The following is a 26,056-nucleotide window of genomic DNA, read 5'->3' as shown; positions in this document are numbered from 1 at the left end:
TGCAATGAAGAACAGAAAGAAAATAGTTTTTTTTAAAAAAGCTGAGCTACTCATATTTCCCTGAGCTGAACAGCTAACTATAGTCACTTCCAAAAGAGTCTTTCTACAAGTCCCAGTGTCTACTGACAGCTTGAGAAGCTCTCTCTCTCTCTCCCCCTCTCCCTCGCCTTCCACTATCTCCTTGTTTCAATGTCTGAAACTTCAACTCAAACCCACCCCTTCACACCCTTCTAACTCAGTTCCTGCTTTTGTAATATGAGGCCTTTCTTCGTATGTCCCCTCAGAGGGAAGTGGCAAAATAAGAACAGGCCTTTTCAATGGTGGCTCCCTAATAATGGAACGCTCTCTTCAGAGATACGCATCTTAGGCCATCCTTATCAATGTTTAGATGCTAGGCAAAGATGTTTATACTCAGGCATTTGGCTCTTAATTGGGGTCATAGGGTATGATACTCTTTTAGTGGGGTTGAATAGGATTCTTCCTATTTATGTTATTGCAGAATGAGCACCTTTACTCAATTCATGTTCATTTATCTTTCCTGGTGCATTTTAAATGTTGTGTACGCATGCTTTTATAGAATTGTACTTTGCTTTGACACATTTTTGTAGTAAGCAACAAATAAATGCAGTAATAATAGTTATTGTTGTTACTGTTACTACAGAAGCTCCAGTTTTCATTGAACAACATCTTCCTTACATATTTGTCTCTGTAAGAAGGCAGGGGGAAACATGCAGCCCTATTACTGGTAATTTTGTTCCTCATGAGGTGCAATGATCTCTGTTCTCTGTCACAAAAGAACAGCTGGGGAGATCTGGGTGCTCACAGATGAACAACAGCCTCAGGGATGGGTCCTGGTGTTGTCACAAGGAGGACAGCTGTCCCTTGTGCTAGTGACAGGTTTGTCATGCTGGATTCTCTTAGTTGTTGCCTCAGTGCATTAGGCTGTAGGGGAAACCCATAAGGAGTCCTCCAGAAGTAGAATTTTTCAATACTGTCAGCTCATTCTAAAAATTATTAACACCATGAACTTTTTTCTTTTCATTTTCAAATTTTGGATTTTTTTATTTGTTTTTTAGCTCAGAGCATTTAACATTTCAAAGCATTGCTGTAGAAGGACAAAATACCATAGCTTTAATTTATTTTGTTTTTTAAACTACCCTGCGTTGAATTGTTTTAATTCATAGAGCTTGTTAAAAAGCACCAACTAAATATCTTATGTGTTATAAAGCATGACAGTTGCAAAGTAGCCTCTACAAAGAGCTGAAATGGGCTTGTGGAAAAGCAGGGAGGTGTCTTCACAGCTTGTTTGCGTGGTGACAACAGCTAGAGGGAAAATGGAGGGGAGGAAGCTCCAGTTCAGACTTTGGAGGTAGCTAGGAAGAGTATAATGTCTTCCAGAAGTGAAGTGTCAGTTGACTGGTCTGCAGTGAAGGGCATGCTACAGAATGGGAGAAAACCTATCTGGGGGATGGGAGGGGTCAGGATCTACAGATTCACTAGTCACAGGTTCTAATCCTTTAGGTTTAGCAAACTAGGTAATATAAGAAGGATAATTCCAGGTTTGTCCAAACATATAAATAAAACTTTCCAAAAATTCTCTAAAGATGACAATGTTGTCCTAATTGTTAAGTTTTTAGAGGATATGACAAATACGATACAGACATCGTATAATGTACAGACACACACACACACAATAGAATTATAGAGTCTGGGAAAGATCTAAAGGTTATCCAGTTCATCCCCCTGCTGATGCGTTCCTGCAGGTGACCATCCAGTCTTTGCTTAAACTCCCCTAACAAAGTCTACCTCCTTCTGAGGCAGTCTGTTCCACTGTTGAATGAGTGGCATGAGGCATGGAGTCAAGAGGGCCTTTCAGGTCCCACTAACTGCTTCAGAAGTGGAGCAAGGAGAAGTGGCTCGTGGCTCCTTTAGGAATGTAGACTTTCTGTTGGCTATGCTGACAGATTTATATAGCAACATCTCCTCTAAAGCAATTTTAAGAGGGCCCAAATGATCTGATAATTAGTGACACCCTTTTAAATGTAACCCCACCACAGGTGCCCCAAAACTCTCCAACCCACCACCACTTGGCCAATTGCATCCAAAGGCTTCATCAACTCCATTTCCACAAAATGCCTTGTTGCCTGATAAGAGAAGATTGTTAATAAAAGAATACCTGGGATGGTATCTGTGCTGATTCAGACGAAGACATATTTATCTGACTGGACACATTCTTTTCTAAAGAATCTATTTTTTCGTAGGTTCTCTTCTGCCTCACAGTGTCTTGCTGTACTGCTGGATCATTTGAGAGGCTCCCTCTACTGTCCATTCGAGGTCTGTATAATGACCTGTTACTAGAAGTCACATCATCTCTTGAGCTCCTGCTATTACATTTTTTCAAGCGCTCCGACTGAAACTTAATTTTGTTACCCTCTGGCAAACTAGCATTTTCCAGCATTTCTGCATCTAAGCTACCTTTACTTCCTCTGCAGGCTGCTGATCGATTCACCACAGCACGCATTTCTGCAATCAGCTTGTCATTCAGAGCACTGAGTTCACTGTTGCTGCCCACAGAGCCAGGTCTTCCCTGGCCAGGAGCCTGTCGCCTTCCTTTTCTCTTTCTCAGGCTTGGAGAAGGTCCTGTTGAATAGCCAGAGTCTTGCTGACTTATAACTGTAGGATACTCTTGAACCTGAAGACTGTTTTGCCGACTGTGGTGGGCCTCCATATTTTTGAGAACGTTTGCCTCCAAGATTTTCCAAGAGTGTTTGAAGCTGTCCCTGGAACTAAGCTGCCCTAGCTGTGGTTTAGCAACACCATCAACTATCACACCTGTAGAGTTAGGATTTCTGGATGATTGGTCAACATTGACCATATGTTTAATATACTCTCTTCCAACAGGGCTGTACTCTGTTGCCGATGGGTTCCTCACATGCTTTTTTCCAGCTTGGTGCTGCTGCATACTTGGATGCTGTAATAATTTAACTGGTTGGGGTTTCTTATTTAAGCTGTTGCTTGGCGACATTTGTGGAGTTGTCCCATTCACATTTACACTCCCAGTGTCCATATCTACAGGGGGCTCATCATAAATTGGGGAATCAATAGATGGCTCATCATATATTGGTGCTGGAGAAGCATACTTGGGAGAGGAAGGCTGTGATGTTTGCGTCTGACTTCCTGAAGGACTACTGAGCCCATTAGTTAACACTAGACAAAACCCTCCATTCTCTGTCTTCTTAATCTGCATTGACTGTTTTGTTTCTGCTGAAGCTGCTGGTTTCTGCATTGCTGGATTTGGGGCTATAGCCTGAGGTTGGGCATAAATAACTTGTTTTGCATGCAGAGATTTCTGGCTGCTGGTTTCCCCGCTGTTCTGCATCTGAAGCGAATTGCTCGAGGTGGAATTAACTTGTCTCAGGCTGTTGACTTTGACCAGCATGGCTGCTTTAGTCCCTGGTAAAGGCTGCCACCGGGTAGGGGTGTCTCTGTATGGGGAAAATAAAGCATTTAGGAAAATAAAGCAAAAAATGCAGTACTACCTTCAAGTGTAAAATACAGTCAAAAGTTTTATCCAAATATCTAACTGGACCTCCAGTGAAGAGGAGCTTAGGTTGGGTATGCATGCATCAGCCATGGAGGAGGATGGTATGTCCATGGAATGATATGTGGGCAGAGATCTACTGCTGGTGGTGCTTCTGCCAGGAGTAGGCGCCCAAACAGTGCATTTCTGAGATGTTTTGGTGAGTGGCCTTGAACCAAATGGCTTCAAAGATCCTTATTTGCTCTGAGAGGCCCTAGGATTGAGAGCCCCATCATCTATGCCAGCCTGGAGGTTAATCCTGCTCCCCAGGATACAACACACTTAGTATTGTTCTGTCCACAATTATTGTCTTAGGAACAACTTCCATATCAAACCATTGTGCAGGCATTTCCTTTGTTTCTATCGGAGCTATTCAAGTTAGTAATGGAAAAATAATAAATCATACCTGCAATAGGAAAATGCTGCTCTCAGGGAGTCTGCCCCCTATCCCTTGGACAAGCCCTCCCCTGTTTAACTCCATAGGACACCGGACATTAATTTTTCAACATCCAAACATATGGTCTCTACAGTGCTACTTTTCAGTTGTGAGTAAAGATCATATTTTTGTTGTCTGCTGATTTCTGTTGAGTCTTGAGGGAAAGCAAGACTTTGTCCCATTCAGCAAAGAAAAAACTTATGGGCTTAATTTTGTAGCAGTGTTCTCCCTTGCTCTTCTAATGAATGCTGAGGAATCTAGAAGTTCAACACCTGTTTGTTTCCCCTTGTATGCATTTTACTTCTACACTGTAACAGCAGTCATTTCTTTTCTTCTTACGTCATCTAGGAACTACAATAAACTATGGGCTCTAACGAGCAAACCTTTAAGAATAAGAGTTTACTTATTTTTCCTCTTCCTTCCCCACTGCTATTAGATTCTACAGCTTGTGAGCAGGGCAGGTTTTCCTTAAAAAAACTAAAAACTTTATTTAACACCTAGTAAACCTCAGGTCCTTTAGAAATATTATATAAGTGAATTTGATTTTAAACATGCACATCTTACTAATGTCAGTAGGCTGGATTCAACTACCCCTTTTCCGCTAGCGGAAGCCAATACAGTGGTACCTCGGGTTACATACGCTTCAGGTTACATACGTTTCGGGTTACAGACTCTGCTAACCCAGAAATAGTGCTTCAGGTTAAGAACTTTGCTTCAGGATGAGGACAGAAATTGTGCTCCGGCGGCGCAGCGGCAGGCCCCATTATCTAAAGTGGTGCTTCAGGTTAAGAACAGTTTCAGGTTAAGTATGGACCTCCAGAAAGAATTAAGTACTTAACCCGAGGTACCACTATATAAAGATTCCCACTAGTGTACCTGGGCTTTCCTCCCCAAATCCACTCTGGAGGATAGGGAAAACCCACAGAACAGTGCATTTGGTGGGGTGAAGAAGGGCAAACAGAAATGCTTGTGCTGACAGAATGATTGGCTTAGCTGCACCCCACGGATTTCCACCCACATAATTTGCATATATTCAGAGTTGCCTTTAAAGTTCCTGGAACTGAATGTGTCACTCCCCAAGGGCAAATGCCAGGGTGACATTTCTATAAGTTTTGAAAGGAGGAGGAAAACAAATGAAACAAAAAGTAGAAATAGCAACCATTTAAATGCTATCATGCCTCATTGCTACAGAGGATCTGGCTGCTTTCTCATATTGTAGGATTATTCTTGCTTATGAGAAGGTTTTTTATGCTGTTCCTCCCGGCATAGTAAATAAATGAGTTCTCTTTCAAATGAGTCTTGGGATCCGATCCAGGTCCATATGCAGTTCCACACTGCTAGTATGAACTCCAGAAAATCATGTGTTGTAACAGTCATGCAACTCACCACCAATTTATTTGCCCAGGCAATTAGCACTTGCCCATCTTCTCACCAAATCCAGAGAATTGCATTACAACCCCCAAATTCCTAAACTGTAGGGGTGGCTGTCAACTTGGATGGCTTAAAAGAGGATTAGACAAATTCATGGTGAATAAGGCTACCATGACGGATAATGGCTACTGATATGTTTTACTTCCACAGTTGGGGGCAACATGAATACTAGCTGATAGTAATCAAAAGTGACACCAGTGGTATTGTATGCTGGTTTCTGCTTGAAGGCTTCCATTAGCATCTGGTTAGACATTGTAAGAGCAGGATGCTGGACTAGATGTTGCCTTTGGTTTGATCCAACGGCACTCTTATGTTCTTATGAGACAGAAAGAGTAAGAGGAGGACAAAGACTGGCATCTGGATAGATACTTCTGCTGTTATTTTCCAAGTGGAGGAAACAAAACAGCATTCTCTCTATCTTGTTAAGAATACAGACTCCAGAGTGACAAGACTAGCATTTCAGGGAAATACAGTGGTACCTTGGGTTAAGAACTTAATTCGTTCCAGAGGTCTGTTTTTAACCTGAAACTGTTCTTAACCTGAAGCACCACTTTAGCTAATGGGGCCTCCTGCTGCCTCTGCACCACCGGAGCACGATTTCTGTTCTCATCCTGAAGCAAAGTTCTTAACCTGAGGTACTATTTCTGGATTAGCGGAGTCTGTAACCTGAAGCGTATGTAACCCAAGGTACCACTGTACAATGGAACCTTGTGTTACATACTGTCCTCTTTGGGAACACTTCGGGTTATGAGCTTCCAGTTGCGAACTTTCCCCAGGGATGCGAGTAGACGGGAGGCACCATTAGCGAAAGCGCACCTTGGGTTATGAACAGTTTAGGCTTAAGAACGGACCTCCAGAATGAATTAAGTTCATAACTGGAGGTACCACTGTACAGCACTGTTGTATGACAGCTGGGGTGGGGACATAATCTGGGCAGGTGAGCAGAGCAGGTGACAGGCAGAACACTTGTTTGCAAATCTCAGACGGCATCAACTGAAGCTAATGAACAGTTTCCTTCTATTTCCTATTACCAAACAGTTGCCAATACAAGATATAGCACGACCAGGAAATGTTAGTCTATTCTTCAATGTTTGCCTATGTGAAAGCTTTATTCCAAATTCATCAGTCCGCAGCATGAAATGCAGTCTGGTTAACCTACAAAATGTTTTCATTTCTGTTTCCAGTTAATTATAGCTTTTGTGTGGTTGCTTAGGCCTCATGGTTGTAGTCTTGAGTTAAGCTACCTGCAATAAGACTCACCACAGATTAACCAAACTATATCATATATACTAGGAGCGAACTCAATTATCTGAGTGCCGTTCCACGGCACCACCCACCCACAAAATATTCCAAAACAGTCCAACAAGGGCGTAGCATGCTCAGTGGTGATGGAATGCTGGCTGGTTGTTGTGGGGGGAGGGAATAGAGTAGTTGGGCAACACTTCACACTGCAACATCTTATTGCAGATTGCACTTGTAAATATGTAACACTAACCCCCCCCCATCAGTTTTCTGCCCAACCAAGCAGGGGGTGCTCATACAAAGTTTACTGGAACTTATGCCAGACTCAAAGTGGGTCAAATCTATCTGGATGAAGACTGAGTAATTTAATGAATTAATTGCATCAGTTAGTTAGCCAAGTGGTCTTTTGATGAAGCAGCAGAGTTTAAATTTGGTTGAATACCTGGTACATTTTATTATATATTGCTGAGGGAACAATACTTGGAACAAATTTTTGGGAGGTATGTGGAGAGGTCCTTCCATGAGGCTATAAACTTTCCACTCTGTAGCCAAGACAGACACGTTACTGTAAAGACTGCATGTTTTTTAACCCTAGTAATTGATGATAGGAGAAATTTTTTAAAGGGGAATATCTGTCCTGCCAGAGATATTCAGAATTTTAAGTTTGTTACTGTTTTTATTTTATTCAGATTTGTGTAACTTTGATTTATTTGAACATGTGTTAAAATAGGGGCCACTTTTTCATGGTAAACACTGATTTGCCTGTGAATTTTAGAATCTTACATTTGTTTATGTTGCACAATATATATTTTTTATTTGGAACTCTCTCAATTTTGTTTACCTTGACTTGTGTTACTTTCATATGGCTATATACTTCTCTTTGTTAAACCCTCTTGCTTTGTGATGGTCTGATGACAAATGAATCCAAGTGGCAGTGGCAGAGAGAGTTGGGTAGTTAGAACAAATGGTCAAGAAACCCAAGGAATTAAATCCCCAGTTCTGCTCTTCAGAAGAATTAGTAGCAATCACAACAGAGAACAGTTAATTTGATGACTCCCCAAAAGTATTTTTAGCTTGTCTTCAGAAAAGGAAATATTTTTTAATTCACAACAAAGAAACAAAGGGAAACACACATGGCTGCATCCTGCATATGATAGGATACAAGCGAGCAAAATATCCTTAATATAAACTGGCATGGCAAATACGACTACGCCAAGTTTGCTCAGGAAAAGCTTATGGAGAGGCAAGAGTCACGGTTTTCAAAAAAACCCCCCAAAGTTGTAACAAAGTTGAGTTATTACTCAAAAGCATATTTACCAATGGCTCAAAATACATTTGAAGAACACAAAGTTGAGAAAGATCTAGTATAATCACACTTATAATCTAACTAGACTTGACACATCTCTCCCCACTTCCCTCAACAAAGATTTATGACTGAATTTTATTAGCATTTAGAACAGCCATGCTGGATGCCATCTTGAATTTTCAGCAGAATCTCACCATGCTCAAGATTTGCACGGAGAAATAGTAAAACCTAAAAGGTGGGTGAACCATTGCTGGGTGAGAGAGATTCTGTCACAACATCTCCACAAACTGTCACCTGAATACTCTCATTGCACAAACAGGCGCTGTTCACTTAATACACAAACTAGTCCTCAGAAAAAGAACTTGAATGTGGATTAAGTCCAGTCATTTTGGATATTGAGCATGATGGTGAAGCGCAATATAAATTACTACAGCAAATAAGTATAAAACAAACTGGGCTGTATCAAGTGAAGGCATTGCACTCACAAAACTTCTGCACATGCAATCAAACTTTCCCTTCCTCTCCTCCGCTTCCCTAAATCTGCTTTTGGGGTCCTTCTAACCCTCCAGAGCAGATCTGAGGGCACACAGGGAAAGGAGAAGTAGGGAAAGTTTAATCGGAAGTCATTTTTCAAGTGCAATATTTCATTGGCTTCAACCCATTACATCTGACACAGCCATACTGTTGATTATGATTTTTTAAAAACAACTTTAGAGTGTATATTTTACAGTGGTACCTCAGGTTACAGATGCTTCAGGTTGCAGACACTTCAGTTACAGGTTACAGACTCCGCTAACCCAGAAATAGTACCTCGGGTTAAGAACTTTGCTTCAGGATGAGAACAGAAATCGTGCAGCAGCGGCACAGCGACAGCAGCAGGAGGCCCCATTAGCTAAAGTGGTGCTTCAGGTTAAGAACAGTTTCAGGTTAAGAACGGACCTCCAGAACGAATTAAGTTCTTAACCTGAGGTACCACTGTACACAGCTGTAACATTTGAGGACTGGGAGCCTCCTAACATTTCTGCTCCCACAGTTCCTCCTTCATCTACCATCAGAGCCTAAGGCTGTGAGGAGAGATAGCAATATAGCAGCAGCAGCAGCAGCCACCGCCCAATGAGGAGGCCTTGGCCTGTGAGGGACTAATTAATACCTGGTTGCTTCAACAGTCAGTTCTAGTCCAGGAGTTGCAGCTGCAGAGTGCCACGTTGCAACAACAGAAAACTGGTGGGGGAGGGAGGGAGATTTCTATACACCTTTGCTCAGCTCTAGAAAACACTGTTCCATTGCCCTTTTTATTGTGTTTTAAATATATTCTAAGCTGCCTCGAGAACTTCAGCTATCCACCTTGGTAGCTCAGTTGGTAGAGCAAAAGACTCTAAGGAGCAGTAGAAGTACTTCAGAAGGCAGGCAATGTCAGGATTCCCCCCACCCCGACATCTTCGGACAAGGGCATTTCTCAAGTGCAACCCTGTGAATTAACATATTACTTTGTAATGGCAAAGCTACAGCACTGTTGGTGCAAAAGACTGGCCTTAAAAAAAATTAAAAAAAACACCGCACAAGTGTGCAAAAGTCAAGATTACGCCCTAAGAAATGAATGCAGCTAGTGCAAAGCCTGCTATTTCACCTCTCTATTTTAAGCACCACTTTCTTCCTCCTCTATGAAAGCTGGTCTCAAGGCAAGCTCTTCCACCTGCCACGTTGTTGAAACCTGAGAACTCTCCATGTAACAGACTGATAGGTTAGAACAGATGCGTCTCAATACCACCAGGGGGAAAGGCTGCCAGCTTGCATAATTCTTTTAGGCTTTGCCAGCTTTCGTTTAGAAAAATAGCCTCATAGGTGCCAACTCTATACGTGTGTCAAAAATGCAAAAGGGCTTGCATTCTGCACAGTTTTCAACAGGTGTTATATCCTTTTTGTGCAGTTGTCTTTGTCTATATCAGCCAACGATTAAAAAACGTCATAGGCAGCTGTTCATATGGGATTATGTGAACTTATGGCTTTATAATATTTTGTCTGCACTTCTGTCTCAGTTCTGCCTCACTGAAATTCTGTGTCATCAGATTTGTTTTATTTTTCTTCAAGCAGCAGATCCTGGTATTCTCGGGCTCATGCAATAGCTGGGAGATTTAAGAGGGGCCCTGCTAACTAATCCAAATCTGCCATGGAGCAGGGAAGAAGATATTTAAAGAGACAGAAATTCATTGGGGAAAGAGGTGAGAAATGGAGTTTAGCTGTTAGGTTTGGGATCCAAAGAAAAAGGGAGAATAAAAGAAGTGCTCTCACTACCTGAAAAACTCTCCGCTTCATACACAAAAGATACACAAATTAACAGTTGGAAGAAGAGCAATCAGTAGCAAAAGCTCACCTTATTGCTCCGAAACACCCGCTCAGAACATGGAGAAATATCACCATGGAAATGATTAACCTTGTAGACTTAGTTTTAGCAAACAAACCCTTTTTTCAAATACAATCATATGTCTGATTTCAATTGGGTTGAATGTAATACCCTTTTTATGAGGACCAGCCAAGGTTTCAAAATGCAGTTTGCAAAGCTTTTTTTTTTTTTGTCTATCATGTGCATCTTTATTGGAACTGTTTATTTTAAAGTCAGTGCACAGTTTTCACCCCCACCGTAGCCCCGAATACATACTGGCACCAAATTTGGGTAAGGACTCCCCCAGCTCTGGGAGGGGGAAGCGGGGTACACTGTAAGCCTTCACATCTAGAGATTGGGAAGAAGATAAACCTACACAGCCCATTTCTATTTCGTTGTTGGTTTTTTGCATGGCCAAAAGTAAACAAAAATCGGAAGAAGACCAAGTTTTTTGTTTTGTTTTAAGGCGCAAGATACAGAAAAGACACTTGTTGGATTATATTTGGGAAGGGGGAGGTTTCTGAACTTGCAAAGCTTTTGATTTTCATAGAGATATTTATCAGGCTGAGGTTAATGTTGTATTTAGATTTGAGCATAATGAATGTCAGGGACAGACACAGACTGGTTTTTGTATTTTCAAAAGGAGCCATGTCCATTTCTGCTTAGTCCCAGTGGGCTTTGTGCGACTTTAGCAGACGGACTAGTCTTAACTTAATCATATCTGTGAATACTTCCACCATTCTAAAGATGGCGTTTCTTCCCAATTATCTTCCATAGTAGCATTTTAAGTGATTACATAACTATATGATCATCTTTTAGTTTTTAAGGTAGGGAGAGTATTTACTTTGCCACTGTCCCTTGGAAAAAATCATACAAATGCCTATGTGCTCAGTAGATGTGATCCCAAGGCTGAAAACATGGTTTTAAAAGTGTCAATTTCTTTCCGAAAACAGTGTTTGCAGGTGAGTGTGGTTTGAAAAAGCCCAGTTCCCACTGAGCTCCCCATAGGTGTGGATGGAATCAACTTTTTTTCAAGCACAATCTACACTTCATTTTGCACAGTTCCATGTTCAAAGAGCAGGCAGGGCTGGACTATTAGGCTAATAAGGCTATTAGGCTAATAAGGCCATTATATATTGTAATTCCTCAATTTTCCATTTGAGACCTTGGGCCTGTCACTCTTAGGGAAATCCATGTATGCCATCTTGGACCCAGGGAAGAATAAATAAGGCATTAAAAAAACCCCTGAAGACGGTCTCAGTAAGCATTTTAAAGTGTTATGTGTGGAAATGGGCTATAGTAATCTAATCTTCAAAGTCTAATACACATAGCAGAAGTATCATGTGTTGTGGATTGATATCCTGAAGCAGTTTCATTTGGGAGATTTGCCTCTTCCCCCCCCCCCCAATATACCAAACACTTGCATAATGCTCAAATCCCCTTTTTGGGGACATGTTGGTTTGCTGAAGTGCGAGCAGTGAAGAAAGTCTACTTGGCTGGACCATGTTATTATAGAATCCAATGTGAGAGAATGGTATAATCCTCTTAGCAAAACATTCACAAAGGTGAGTGGGGTTGAAGGTTTGGTGCAGTCCAAACAAACCAGGGTCAAGCACGGAAAACTCACTTTAGGTTCAAAACATGATCCAAAAGCAAGGTCAGGCAATAGTCCAAGGTCATTGCCACAGGGATCCCAGGCAAGGTGCAGCTCAGCAAGGAGGGGAGAACGGGTTTGGGACCAAGGAGCCAGAAATCTCCATTGTTTCCAGCAACTGAAAGGCAACTCAAGAGGATTCTTAGCACTGGTTACAGGGGACCTTGTCTGATCCTCAAAGTCCTTGACCTGCAAAGTGGCTAGTTTGTCCTCTGACGATTCTGTTTGACGCCATGTCAGAGCTAAGCATGACAGAACATTTCCCAAATGTCACAACTACTTTTGGGTACTAATGGTAAAATGTTCCTTCTCTTTTCTAAAATGGGTAAAGAATGTCTTCTGATCCGTCATGAAAGAGCCTTTCACAGCTTTGTCCCTCTTGGTCACCAACAGCGAATTTATCAGATTTCTGAACTATGATTACATCACTCATGATTTTGCCATAGCCAAGGCCAGGAGAAACACCTGGCAATTAGTATTCAGTTGCATATTGTCTCTGAACATGGAGGTTCTGGTTAGCTATCAAGGCTAACAGTCCTTGATAGAACTATATGACTTTGATTAAAATCACTGGGTGGCATTCAAATAATAGTCACACCAGCACAATGATTAGTGCTAATGCAATGGGATTCCCCTGCTCTGTGCTGTCCCCAGATCTGCTCCCATGCATTGGGTGAAGTCCCAGAACATATTTTAGGGAGGACATGGGGGCAGTACATTCCATTGCACAAGGAGAAATCCTTGCACTGACAGAACGTTTTGCTCAGTGCTATGTTGAACAGAACCTATTGTCCCCTTTGTTGGTCTGTACTCGGGATAAATTCCTTCATTGTTGCCTTACGTGATCCCCTCTCTTGCCTGCATAAAACAACAAATTTCATTTCGGGAGGCACAAAGAAAGGAATAAATCCTGATTGCCCTTCAGCAAGCCCTCTAGATTAAGGGTGCAAGATCTGTAGGTTTCTTTACATATAAAACTTCAGAACAAATAGGATTCACATATAGGGATATTATCTTACTGGTAACAGAAAAACTAATCATCAATAAAATACTCTTTATATATAATTAAACTGAGCTCTACATTATATACATTAAAATGCATGCTGGTTGTGTAATGATACTTGTAATAAATATTTTTATGTCTATATGCCCTATAGTAGAGTTAAAAATTGTGTCAATGGGGGCAGGTTTAAATATTGCTTAAAACTGGAGTAGATAGTGCTAGGGAAACACCCTTGGCTAGAAGCAACGAACTTGTTTTCTTACAATGCAGTGTTACTTGCTACCAAAACGCACACTGGCAGCTGGCCAAGTCTGCGCAAGAAATGAATTCCATGATTTTTGGGCTGACTTATTGGGGGACAGAAAACTGTGAGCTACCTAAACAAATGAAATGCCACTTTGAGTTTTTTCAGCAAGTTGTTGACAAGTTTAAGCACTACAACTTCAAGCACGGCTCTCAGTGCCTCCAGCACAACACTCCAGCAAGGCTTAGCCAGCAAAAGAAAGAATGGGCTGACAGCTGCAGCCTGAAGAAAGAATTTTGCCATTCCAAGTCCTGGCCAAAATCTGGAAACTCTGCTTACAGAATGTGATCTCACTTTTCAGAGAGTTATAGCTTTGTCAATCCACCAGAATGGAGGACAGAATAGGTTCAGACTAGAAACCATATACTTAGGGTGCGGGGACAAGACAACAGGGATGTCTGCTGCCTTCATGACCTGCTTATGAATCATTGAGCTGGATTCTCCTGGAAACAGAATACTGGACTCTACATTTTTGGGGGACTTTACATAGGGGCAGTTCTTAGCTAAAAAATTACTTGCAGAGTCCATTCTAAACACCTTACAAGGGCTTCAGGTACCAGTGTTCACAGGAAGAATAAAGGGAAGTTAATTACTTTATTCAATTTTTAGGCCTCATAATTAGCACTCAGGAAATAAGATCTGTCTGGGTAAAACCTGGACAGGGGCGTCTTATCCATAGAGGCTAGTGGCGCAGGGCGCCAAGTTCTGGAGGGCGCCAGGGAAGAGGTGGAGGCTGGATGTGGCGCCTCCCAGCATCAGCTCCCCATCTTTGCCTGCCTCCGCCATGCCACGCTGAAGCAGCGCCGCACCCGGAACCTCCGCCTGCCATGGCCACCATGGCACAAAGCAGCCAGCTGAGCTGGGAGCCGCCGCGTCCAGCCTCCGCCTCTTCCCCGCCAGAGGAGCTGCCCTCCAGCTGCTGCCCGCCTCCTCCAGCCCCATGAAGCTGGGCGTGTTGCTGGCGGCACCGTCCTCCCTAAAAAAGGTTAGCAACTCTGGGAAAGGGGGGGCAGAGGGATCTTTGCACCACGGCGCCGGATATGCTTAAGACGGCCCTGTTTGTTGAAAACAGAATATGACATATTTCCACATTTGTGGCCATTCTTCACATGTGCATAGTGCTCTGCTCTCTATCAAATGATTTAGTGGACTTTGAAGGCAATGAACGCAATTGTTATAAGCAGTTGGAAAGAGGCTTGGATTGCATTCCAGGATATGATAGCACCAAAATACTAGTGCCAGTTTATTATGTCTGAACTGACTGTAAGTCAAATGAGTTGGAGTTCATCTAATCCTTATCCAGAAAGTAAGATGACTACAAAGCTTTCAATATCAGCAAAATCAAGGATAACTTCCAAGTCGCTTTTGTGTTCACAGAAATCTTACAAAATAGAGGACAAATGAAACACAAACAACAATCATTAACAACACACAACAGACTAGAAATGTTTTGAAAACATTTCATGACGATTTCTGCAACTGCCCCAAGTTTTTCTAGACATAATTATTTTTACAAAATGATATTGTTGTTAAGTTTATTCTTTGCTCTGAATCACAATCCTTCATGGATATATTAACTTGTAAAAGCATAGATCACCCACTCTCAGGGGGACAGTTTAAAGCTGCAATCCTACACACATGTAACTGTAACCAAGCCTGTCAAACACAATGGGGTTTACTTCTGAGTAAACATGCAAAGGAATGTGTTACACATCTCATGCCAACCTACAGCCTTTACCCGTTCTTCACACAACCATGCTAATCTCATGAAGAACAGAATGGGGGGGGATGCTCATTAATGTTAATGCATAAGAGATTACGGTATTTCAAGTCCTTTCTCTCACATTCAAAAACAAAAGCCTAGTTAAGCAACTGAACTTCAACCTTTGCAGTTGCTCTCCAACTCTGTCTTTCCCATGCAAGCTACGTTCAGCAAAATTTCCTTCAAGTGATGGTTCACTGACTATTGCTTATTACATTCGTATTTTACCACTTCCCCAAGGAGACCATTTCATGTCCCAATATCACCCTGACTGGGTGATTTTTAATAATAATAATAATAATAATAATAATAATTATTATTATTATTATTATTATTATTATTATTTATTATTTATACCCCGCCCATCTGGCTGGGTTTTCCCCAGCCACTCTGGGCGGCTTCCAACACAATATTAAAATACAGTAATGCCTCAAACATTAAAAGCTTCCCTAAACAGGGCTGCCTTCAGAAAGTCTGGTAGTTGTTGTTCTCTTTGACCTCTGGTGAGAGGGTGTTCCACAGGGCGGGCGCCACTACCGAGAAGGCCCTCTGCCTGGTTCCCTGTAACTTGGCTTCTCGCAGTGAGGGAACCGCCAGAAGGCCCTTGGAGCTGGACCCCAGTGTCCGGGTAGAACGATGGGGGTGGAGACGCTCCTTCACATATACTGGACTGAGGTCTCCTTAGTCCAGCTCAAACACCCTGATTCACACAGCATTCAAAAGTTCTTACAATGAGATTTGCTGAGACCGTTTTATATACCCTTGAGTCCAGTTACTTTTTCTCAAAAATCTTTCTCAAGGGGCACTTCCTGAGTAGGACAGACAACTTCAACTTGCCTTTTTTTCCATAGTCAGCAACCAGATCACCTTGGGACTATCTCTGTCCTATGACTTTTCCTAGAAGCTGGAATGTGGATGGGCCCTTTTAATTAGTTATATAAAAGAGAATACTGTTACCTTCCAGTCTCTGGTCTCTTCTCCAGGCTGTTGTCCTCTTTACCCATCTCCATCTCCTGCAAGAGAGCCATCTGGACGGGAGTGTTTCGCCCATCACTACTTGTGCTGCCCCTGTGCTGGGATGTCCTGAAGTCAGACTTGGAATTGCGTTTCATGGCTTGGAGCTGAGCCAGTGGCACAATGTCACAACCCTGTGGCCTATGCCACACTGTCTGCTGCGTGATGGCATTGTAGTAGTAGAAACGGTTGTTGTTTTGGTCAAAGAGCTCCCACCACTGGTTCTCATCTGACTGACGAACTCTGAGGTTGGACGGTGGCTCCCAGCCACACTCGCCGGTTGTCAAGTTGACATACATTCTCTCTCGAGAACGGGGCTCGATGATCTCCACCCAATCTGAGCTGAAATAGCAAAAGAAAAAGGCAATGTTGGTTGGAGCCAACACACAATATAATCTTGTCCAGCGAGGCAAATGGCTGCTTAGGCAGTCTTACGGGCTCAAGGCCACAGCATAAGAACCAATTGATTGTAGAGCCTGAGTCAAACCTACATCTAACAATGATTACACAGACAACCTACCATGTTTAAAACATGGATTTGCCAGCCTTGTGCAAAACATAGTTTAGCCACATCAGGTTCCTGGTAAAATATTTGTTAATATGCCCAATCCCAACCTGCAAATTGCATATTTGTAGCCACATGAAGTAGTACAACAGACAGAATTTCACACGATAAGCAATTTGTATGAAGTGGCTTCCCATGTGGTTTAGAAAATTCTCACGATGGCAAGTTACATACAAAGTAATTTAAACAAAGTGCTTGCCACATGGGGAGTTTCTACCGCATGGCTATATTTTAGACACACACACCCCGCTCCAGTCTGCATACATGACAGAAAAAGCACATTTTTCTACCTTATAGGGGTTTTTCTTTTGTAAGAAGAAATAAAGGACAGCAACACATTTTGTACTCAAAAATGTTTTAAAGTATTAATAACTTGCAATCTCAACTATCAAATCTAATTCAAAAAAGCAATGCAAACTTATTTTTCTCCACTATGGACTCCTTTAAGCTCAACGTTTAGACAGAATAAACTGTATTTGTTGAGATGATGGGGGCTTAGGCAGAGTTAGCAGTAAATTGTGCCAGTTCCTCACCCTGGGGAAGGGGGCAATGCTATGGGAATTAATGCCTGGGAGCCTTTAAATACCAAAGCATTGTTCTCACAAGTGTAAACAACAGTGGCTCCAACTTTGTCTGATCTGAATGCTACTGCTTTGTCAGGGAAATTCTTAGTACGCTCAGATTCCACTTTGTAATATTCAGCATGCCACAGAAAAATGTCCCCATTGAAAATCTGTATGCAGGGCCTCTGTAATGAAAGCAACTTTACAACAGACCAAGAAATCGCTACAAAAATGTGCTGCATAATTATGCACACAGCTGTGGAAGTCATTAACAAACGTTCTGTCTGCATTAAGCCATTTGCAGCTTCTCACGTTTCCTTAATCTTTTCATTTATGTAAATGGGGAACCTCTGGCCCACCGGTTCCCTCAATCTAGCAAGCCAGGCCCATGTCAGTGGCCCTTACCCACCTGTCAGTCATCCCACACCATCTCTTAAACAGGCATAGGGATCTCAGTGCTGTGAATTCAGCACTCCCTCTGGGAGTGAATGTATGAGTGTGCGTGCCTGCATGGCTTGGTCTGTGAGAGGATATGTAAGAATGTGTCTAGTGCATGTGTGCTTATGACAAGGGAAGGGGCAGAGGTATGTGATATGATATTTATTTATTTATTTATGCATGCTTTGCTTTGCTTCATTCAGATGATCTGTCAAATCAAATTTCATTTTTCTTTACGTTTTGTCAATCTTCCTCTGACCTACTCTCCGTTCTAAGACAATATCCTAACCTTTGGATCTTAACATCAGACTTCAAAATACGTTTGCATGCACATTGTTGAATGCACATTGTTGAATGCACATTGTTGGATTTTCTGAAATGTCAGCAGGAACCTCAAGACTCGTGTTTTTGAGAACCTATATGGTGTCCTATTAGGCTTAATTCCTCACATCCTACAAATGTGCCCCTTTCACTACGTCTACCAGTAACTTGTATGCAATTCTAATCTTTGAGTGGGATCCCTATGCCAGGATCTCAGTGTGGATTAGGGGGCCTGTACCTGCAATTTACTTTGGAGAGCAGTGAGTGGCATTTCCACCTTCAACACAAATTGCAGGCTTATGCGTATGTGAATGGGTAGGTGGGTGGTGTGCAAGTGAGTAAGAAAGAAATGGAGTGGGGTTGCCCCATTCACTTTTGGCTGCAGCCCTCCCCACCACTGGCATGGGGAGGGGGCGGAAACATTTCTCACCCCAGCTCTAGGGCTGCTAAAGATATATATGTTTTAAAGGGCATCCTCAACTGCAGAGGGGTGAACTATTCTACACAAGCAGAACTTAAATAAATGTAGTTCAGGAGTTTATGCCAATTGTTTTCAAATCTCAATGTTCAAACAAAATCAAAATGTTTAGGCTGAACGCATAAACCATGATTGTTCATGATTTCTAAAACCAGTCTTTTGGCCTGAAATTTTGCTTTTAAGCATGTATGGAATACTGTTGTCCTTCACAACCATGAAGGATGTAAAACTTATTTAAAAAGGTTTGTAAGGGTTGAAAGCTACTAAAATTACAAGAACTGGCAATCATGGTTGAGTTTGCCTATGGAATGTGTTTAACAATATGCCTGCAGTTATAAAATCCACACACTAGGTGTCCTTGGAATAAAATGGAGTTGTTTTTGGTCAAGAGTTTCCCTTTCATTGGTGGTATCTTTTGTTTTTCAGTAAGTACCTGATATTATACAGACAACAAATGCCCTACAAATCAACAAGGGAAGTCAGATACAGCCTAGAAAGAAAATATTCTATACAAAATTAGGAATTCCTATAGCATAGATCACCCAAAGATTTAGAGTCAGGCAAACAAGGAACTGGTAGCTGGAGACATAGCTCAGGCTCACTCTTAGATGATATTTTACTTCCTATACAGTAATCGACAGTGCCATGCATCCTTCTACCATTTTTGTGAATAGAAACTTAACAACCTTTTCTGACAACCAGAGCTAACCACGAGCTATTCTGTTGCAAGTGCAACTCAGCAGATGTTCCACCTCAAATAAGCAGTGATGGTCTCTCTGCCCAAGTCCCCTAGTGATTCGCTACCATGTGAAAGCGCTAGCGCTAGCAGCACTATTGCTGAATGCCCATGAACTGAAACAACATTGAAGTAAACAGAACACCAGTGGCTCTGTGGAGTACTGCCTCCTTTATAATGTCAGAGAGAAGGCAGCAGATCAATGCCGGCATCATTCAAATACTATTGAGAGTTAAATTCAGGATTAAGCACCGTTTGCGTATACTACATCTTGAGGAGGCCAGCTGAATCCAGTGGGCAACTGAAGTTCCAGGGACAATCATGCACACTTCCTTTCTATTTGCTGAGGCTGGAACCAGACGTCATTTGGGCAAATGCATGGTTTCAACCACCTCCCAAATTGGATGAGACCATTTAAAATGTAGAGATGATTGGCAGGTGGGAGGAGCAAATGCTTTATGCCTCCTATGCCAATGCTTGCAAACCCCACCCACCCCACCTCAGCTGCCATTTTGCTAGCTGAATTAACTTACAATTTTGGAGCTTGGTTGGGGGGGCGCGACCAAACTTTTAAGTATTGTGAGTGGGGGAAGAGTTAAATACTCCCTTCCATACACCAATTTTCTGTTCTGCAAATGCCATATCCAACTCTCACATTAACTGCAGGGGCAAATCCAGGGTTGGGAACCAGTGATTTCCTCTGTAACGTCTAATTACTGTAGTTCCAACTCGAGCATGATTCTTTACCATCCTTTCCCTTGTCTCAACTACTCTCTCCCCTCACTGCTATGCTACCTTTCTTATTTCTTTCCATAGGAGTCCATTTTTTATTCAACAAAGTAGATCAGGTAAGTGACTAACTACAAAAGCCTGAACTAGACTGTGATTTAGTAAAGGTGCTCAAGTTACATGGGTAAAGAGCAACATGCATGCATCACTCCAAAAACCCAAGGCAGGCATGATAATGTTGGATATTAGGACAAAGCAAGTTATATCAAGAACCATTCAAAGCTGCCTCTTTTATTGAAAATATCTGCTAGCTTTGCAGAAGGATGCAAATGCAACATGCTGGCTAATAAAAGGTAAAGGTACCCCTGCCCGTACGGGCCAGTCGTGTCCGACTCTAGGGTTGTGCGCCCATCTCACTTAAGAGGCCGGGGACCAGTGCTGTCCGGAGACACTTCCGGGTCACATGGCCAGCGTGACGAAGCTGCTCTGGCGAGCCAGCACCAACGCAGCACATGGAAACGCCGTTTACCTTCCCGCTATAAAGCGGTACCTATTTATCTACTTGCACTTAGGGGTGCTTTCGAACTGGTAGGTGGGCAGGAGCTGGGACCGAAAGACGGGAGCTCACCCCGCCGCGGGGATTCGAACCGCCGACCATACGATCGGCAAGTCCTAGGCACTGAGGTTAGTAAATATATAATCGGTATGATGTCATTCAAAATGTACGAATAAGCCACTTCAAAACAATATATATATATCATACAACACATCTCACAAAATATACAAGTAACTGCAAGTTATTATATGTATCAGAGTCAAACAAAGATTCAACCAACCAATGAATAGCAAGGAACGCCAAACTGTCTCTCAGAGGAAGACATCTCACAAAATTCTCAAAGGAAGACGTCTCTCCAAAGTCTCAAAAGGACAGTGCATCCGGAATAGTTCAACTGTTTTGGAATAAAGTCTTCATCAGCGAATAATTATCAATGAAATATACATAATTATTCAGTGAGCACTGATCTACCAGTATGATCTTCACTAGTATGTATATATTCGTATATTTTGAATGACATCATACCGATTATATATTTACCAAAAGTTATTAGCCAGCATGTTGCGTTTGCATTTTTGTAGATTGTCACATTTTGCAACACAGGGGTTTGGGTTTGTTCAGCTTTGCAGAAGGAGGCAGAAAAGGAACCAAATTCAATTTCAGTAAACAGAAAGTCACAAATCTGAGGTACAGACATTGGGAGCAAACAGTTAACATTATAGTCCACCAGTTGCTTGAAGCACCCTTACTGCCAGGAAGAGCTAGTAGCCTCAGTCTATGCAGCTGCCCCAAAAGGAGGTGACCCAGCCCCAGGGTCAAAAATATCTAGTGCTACCTGGCCTTGGTTGCTGGGTAGTTCACTTCCAATGGGGACAAACACTATTTCCCCATCTAGCTACTACAGAACTTTTAAAGAGCGGCAGATGGAGCACAGTCACTTCTGCCTTCTTATTTAAACAAAAATCTTATATTTAATGTAAATTGCTCAGGAGGCCAACGCTTGGGCAGAAAGGTGGGATAGAAATATTGTTAATAAATGCATACTATCATGTCAATAAAACTATTCCGAATAAAGGTTTGTTCTCCTGCTAGAAACAATTTGCATATTATGTTCATGAACCTGTATCATTTAAAGTGACCTTATCTATGGTTCCCCCCCCCTTGCTTAATTTATAATCTTCTAAAACCTTATTTGGTGAAAACTATAGATACAGTCTGATTAATACAAGAAGCCTGGAGAATGAGTAACTTTGCAAAGAGAAAGTGCAATCGTTTGGCTGAGTGTAGTGACTCAGAAAGGGGAAGCCTTAATGTACGGAATAACCCAGATGTGCTTAAAAGAAAACCAACTGATCTAAGGGCTATTAATATCCTTGCAATGAGCTCTCTTCTCTCCCCCTCCCCCACCTGCTCCAGGACTAGAGCCTGTATGAACAAGAAATAAATCAGCCAAGTGCTCTGTGGGATAGATAATCACATCATGTAGCAATGACCAGGCACCAGGTCTAATGCTTTGCCTATAAAGTGGTTAGTGAGTCTGTGAGTGCTATTTCCTGCACTGTCATCTCCAGCTTTCTTTGTCACACTTTTGGCATTTAACATCATTCTGAAGATGCTAGAATGGTCCACAAAAAAGGAATGAGAGAACTGGAACAGACACTGCCCTACTTAAAAGATTCCTAGCAGATGCCTATCCAACCTTTTATTGCTGGCCTGTAGATTTTACAGTTTCCGCAAGGCATTTATTTACAGGTCTCAAATTGCAATGCACAGCTGGATTAAGGGTAAATATTGGGCAATTTGCTATTCTCCTGCATTGTTGTTGTTTATTTGTTGCCTGTCCTTCACTCTAAGGTCCCAGGATGGATGGGTTACAATGTTAAAACACAATTTCAAAAACGGTTTTAAATAACTTACAATCACAAAAATGCGGTGGGTCCTAAAAATAAGTGTCAAAAAGCCAGAGCAAAGAGGTGAATAACTATGGTGAGCCCTTGACTGGTAAACTCCACATATTCCTCTCCCACCGGGGAGACAGTATATGAATATCCTGCCACAGCAGCTGCAAGCTCAACGCACACCCTCTTCTAGACTTAATACACTGCTGAGGTTGGGAGGAGCTACACCATCACCACCTCCACAGTAAAGAAAAGCAGGCAGTGAGCTGGTTCACACATAAGGTTAAACAATAGTTTGAAATAAATTATGGTTTAATAAGCATTTGCTCCATCCCTACTCCTGACTGTGCAGCATGGCAGAGGAAACACACCGGGAGCAAGTCAGAGTCTGTCTTGCCTGTTCTGTGTGAAACCGGACTCATGGCTTGTTTCTCTCCAAACAAACCACAAGAAGCCACAATTTCTCATTGGTTTATTTGGAGGAAACAAATCATGAACCTGCAAAGACCTGGGTTCACATTTAATGCAAATTGAATGCCAAGTCAGACTGTCCAGCGGCTTGTGTGAACTAGGCGAGGGGCACGTGCACCGGACGGGGAGACACCTGCCCACCCGTTGCCACTGATGCCGCTGGGGCAACTCTACCCCAACCAGAGGAAAGCATGGCCGCGCTGAACTGCCTACCCACCCATGCACTGGGAAACCTGACTGGCCGGCGAGACCCTTAGCGGATGGAGAGGAGCACCCAGGTGAGGGCACCTGGTTCATGCCCTCAGAAATTTGTGCACCCAGGGCCCTCTGGCACACACACCTCCACATGACACCCCTCCAGTCTTCTTCCCTCCCTGCACGGCACAGTCAAGAGCAAGGAAGGCACAAAGCACTTGTGTTCATTAAACCATATTGTATTTTAAAGTCTAGTTTAATCCTGCCTGTGAGAGGCTGCCCCATAAATAACTATGTGCAAGGCTGTTCTATCTACTATTAATCCTCCTCAGGTGGTTCAGTGAATAATTGGTTCTCACTCCAGCCTGAGGATGTCACACCTTTCAATGAAGGTGGACTTTACAATTGGGACAGAGCCGCTGCTCCTTCACAGGGCTCAGTTTAAGTTTGACTGTTGCTGTATCCACATCAGAGCTCTGCTCTCCTTTAGCATTCAACCTGAGTCCAAGAAGCACTGGGGAAAGCAAAATCCTGCCTAATATAGGACTTGCTTTCTTCTGACAATTTTTGTGCTTCTGCTTCTCTACTGAAAATATCAAACCAGGAGCACAAAATGCTCCAGTGAATATATGCCCCTATAATTATGCTATAAACACCATTTGTTCCAGGATCTATATGAAAAGACACTTCGTTCAGGAGTAACCTTTTCAGCCATACCCCCAATTTCAACTGAGCGCTTTGACATATTTTCCAGAAACCCCAAAGCCAACAAATGTCTGCTCAGCTAGTCAGACTACACACTCAAGTTATACCCACCAAACCAGAGAGAAAGTTGAAAAGAGAGCAGCCTGGGAGCCTTGAATACCGCTTAGGAAAACAAATTCCAGTCAGTGGTCCTCCAGAGAATGATCTGGTGCCAGGACCCGCTGCCAGAAAAATCGGTTTGCATGGCAGCAAATGGGATGGTGGACAAGAGGTCAGTACCTTGTATAGCTTTTAACTCCTTGACTTCGCTTAGTTAGTATGATTCATAATCCTTTGCATGTCATCACAAGGTATTTGCAGGAGCTTGCTGTGATGATATACCCCCTTTCAAATGAAGCCCGAGTACTTTTTCCACTCAGCAGACACAGCTGGCCTTAGAATGAAGAGGATTTTATGAATTCTCATAGTTTAAATATCAGACTGCAAAGCGCAGCAACATAATCTCCGCACTGGCATGAATGTGGACCATGAATCATGCCTAGCAGCAAACAGGAATCTACTATGTTTGTATAACGTGCTATTTAAGGTCCAATAAGCAGCTTTAGTTTTTGACTGGTTCTCTTGCATCATCCAGCATTAAGCTTTCCAACATGCTAATTGCAAGGCGCTGTTATCTGTGGCAAGATAAAAGGAAGAACTGGTTGCAAGCATCACACTACAGAAAAGAAAAGAAAAAAAATATTTAACAGTAGCCAGAATGATTATTTTTAAAATCTCATTAGGTACAAACAACATTGGTATCACTAATTTGTAGAGAATACTTTGTGTAAAAACTTCCCCATATCTACCAGCACCACTTCCCCTTTAGACAGTCATAAGGCCCAGAGTGTTCATACACTTTTTTGACCCAGCAGATCATGAGGCCCAATCTTATGGCTGAGACACAGCACTGCATATGACCGCTTCTCAACCAATCTACCCAATCTTGTGACACATGGCGTACTGGTGCAGGGATACCAGATGTCTGTGTGGGAGAGGAAACAGATCCGTATGGAAGCAGGCTGGCACACTAAACAGCACACAGTATATACATGGCCCTGTGCCCATATGTTTCTTTCCTCACAGCTGTATAATATGGAGCAGGTGGCTAGCTGACCATTGGTGTTCATGATGGCTGTGGGAAGTTCCATCCAATGGCCACAATCTGAAGTATTGTAAAACTAGTTCTGTGAACATGAAGGAAGGCAAGCAATGTTAGAATTGATATTTCTGAACAGGAGTCATCCCCTCCCGACTAAAGACAATTTCAAAAAGCATATGTGGGACAAATGTTTAAAGGAGGGAAAAGATTTTGCATAATGCTAAACAGATCTTTGTATCTTAGCTACTGCAGCAGAAGATTTATAGCCTAGCAAATGATTCCAGTCAAGTCAGTTGAGAAGAGGGTCTTAGTAAACCCCAGAATTGCTGGTGGTGAAAATAGTTTAATAAGACCATCCCTCTGCCCCAAACCAAGTTCTGAGGGCAATTTCATCTATATTAAAGAAAACATGGGGCAGCCAAAGGAGGAAATGTAATAATGGATGACTCCTTCTCACATTGACTAGGGGTTCTAGCTTAGCCTTCTGTCTCTTAGGTTAGCTTTCTATCTCCGGAGGATTTCTAGATAGATAGATAGATAGATAGATAGATAGATAGATAGTTTCTAATAAGAACATTACATGATACAGCAACATCACAATGTAGATACAAGTAGGTGTACATTTGTAAACTAAACAGTTAATTTTATTCAGTCTATCATGCAGGGAATTATTTTGTTTGAATAAACATTCAGTCCTGTTAGTCCTCAACTGGCGGCTAAAGCAGAACAGTCTAGGACACAGGTTTAGCTCTTTATCGTTAGTTTGTGAGAACTAGGCCAAAGATTTTCCAAGTTACAAGTACAAACTCGCAGTGCTGGAAAGGAACCAAAGCACAATGAGAACTCACAGAGGATTCAGGAATATCTCAAAATGACCTCATCATTTCTCCCTTTTCTGACCTCCTTCAAGTCTTGCCAATTGGAAAAATGTGAAAAGACGAATGTCAGAAATCATGAGGACAAAAAGAAAACAAAATATAAGCACCTAATTTAGTTTTACTGTCCTTGCTCTTTGATTTTTTTAAAAAAAGAAAGTAGCACAGAGTCTGCTACTTATGCCTGTGGTGCTGGTTTTCCAACTCGGAAGAGTTACAAAGAATCAGATGATTATAAAAGAGCACAGGAACAATTTGTCTCACATTCTGTGA

General features: G+C 42.2%; 1 protein-coding gene across 7 annotated transcripts in view; it reads right to left on the bottom strand.

The window, feature by feature from the left end:
• Nucleotides 1-26,056, bottom strand: part of LOC310764230 (rho GTPase-activating protein 39-like) — a 101,596-nt gene that overhangs the window by 13,843 nt on the left and 61,697 nt on the right. For all 7 annotated transcript variants that reach the window (XM_083617678.1, XM_083617679.1, XM_083617682.1 and 4 more), the window contains 2 exons: nt 16,056-16,454; nt 2,177-3,485 (listed from right to left, as the gene is read on the bottom strand). In XM_083617678.1, coding sequence (XP_083473804.1) covers nt 2,177-3,485; nt 16,056-16,454 — 1,708 coding nt within the window. The remainder of the gene's footprint in view (nt 1-2,176; nt 3,486-16,055; nt 16,455-26,056) is intronic.

The sequence above is a fragment of the Podarcis filfolensis genome (genome assembly GCF_964270895.1).
Source record: "Podarcis filfolensis genome assembly, chromosome: 6".
Taxonomy (NCBI): domain Eukaryota; kingdom Metazoa; phylum Chordata; class Lepidosauria; order Squamata; family Lacertidae; genus Podarcis; species Podarcis filfolensis.
This window is presented reverse-complemented; position numbering and strand designations above follow the sequence as displayed.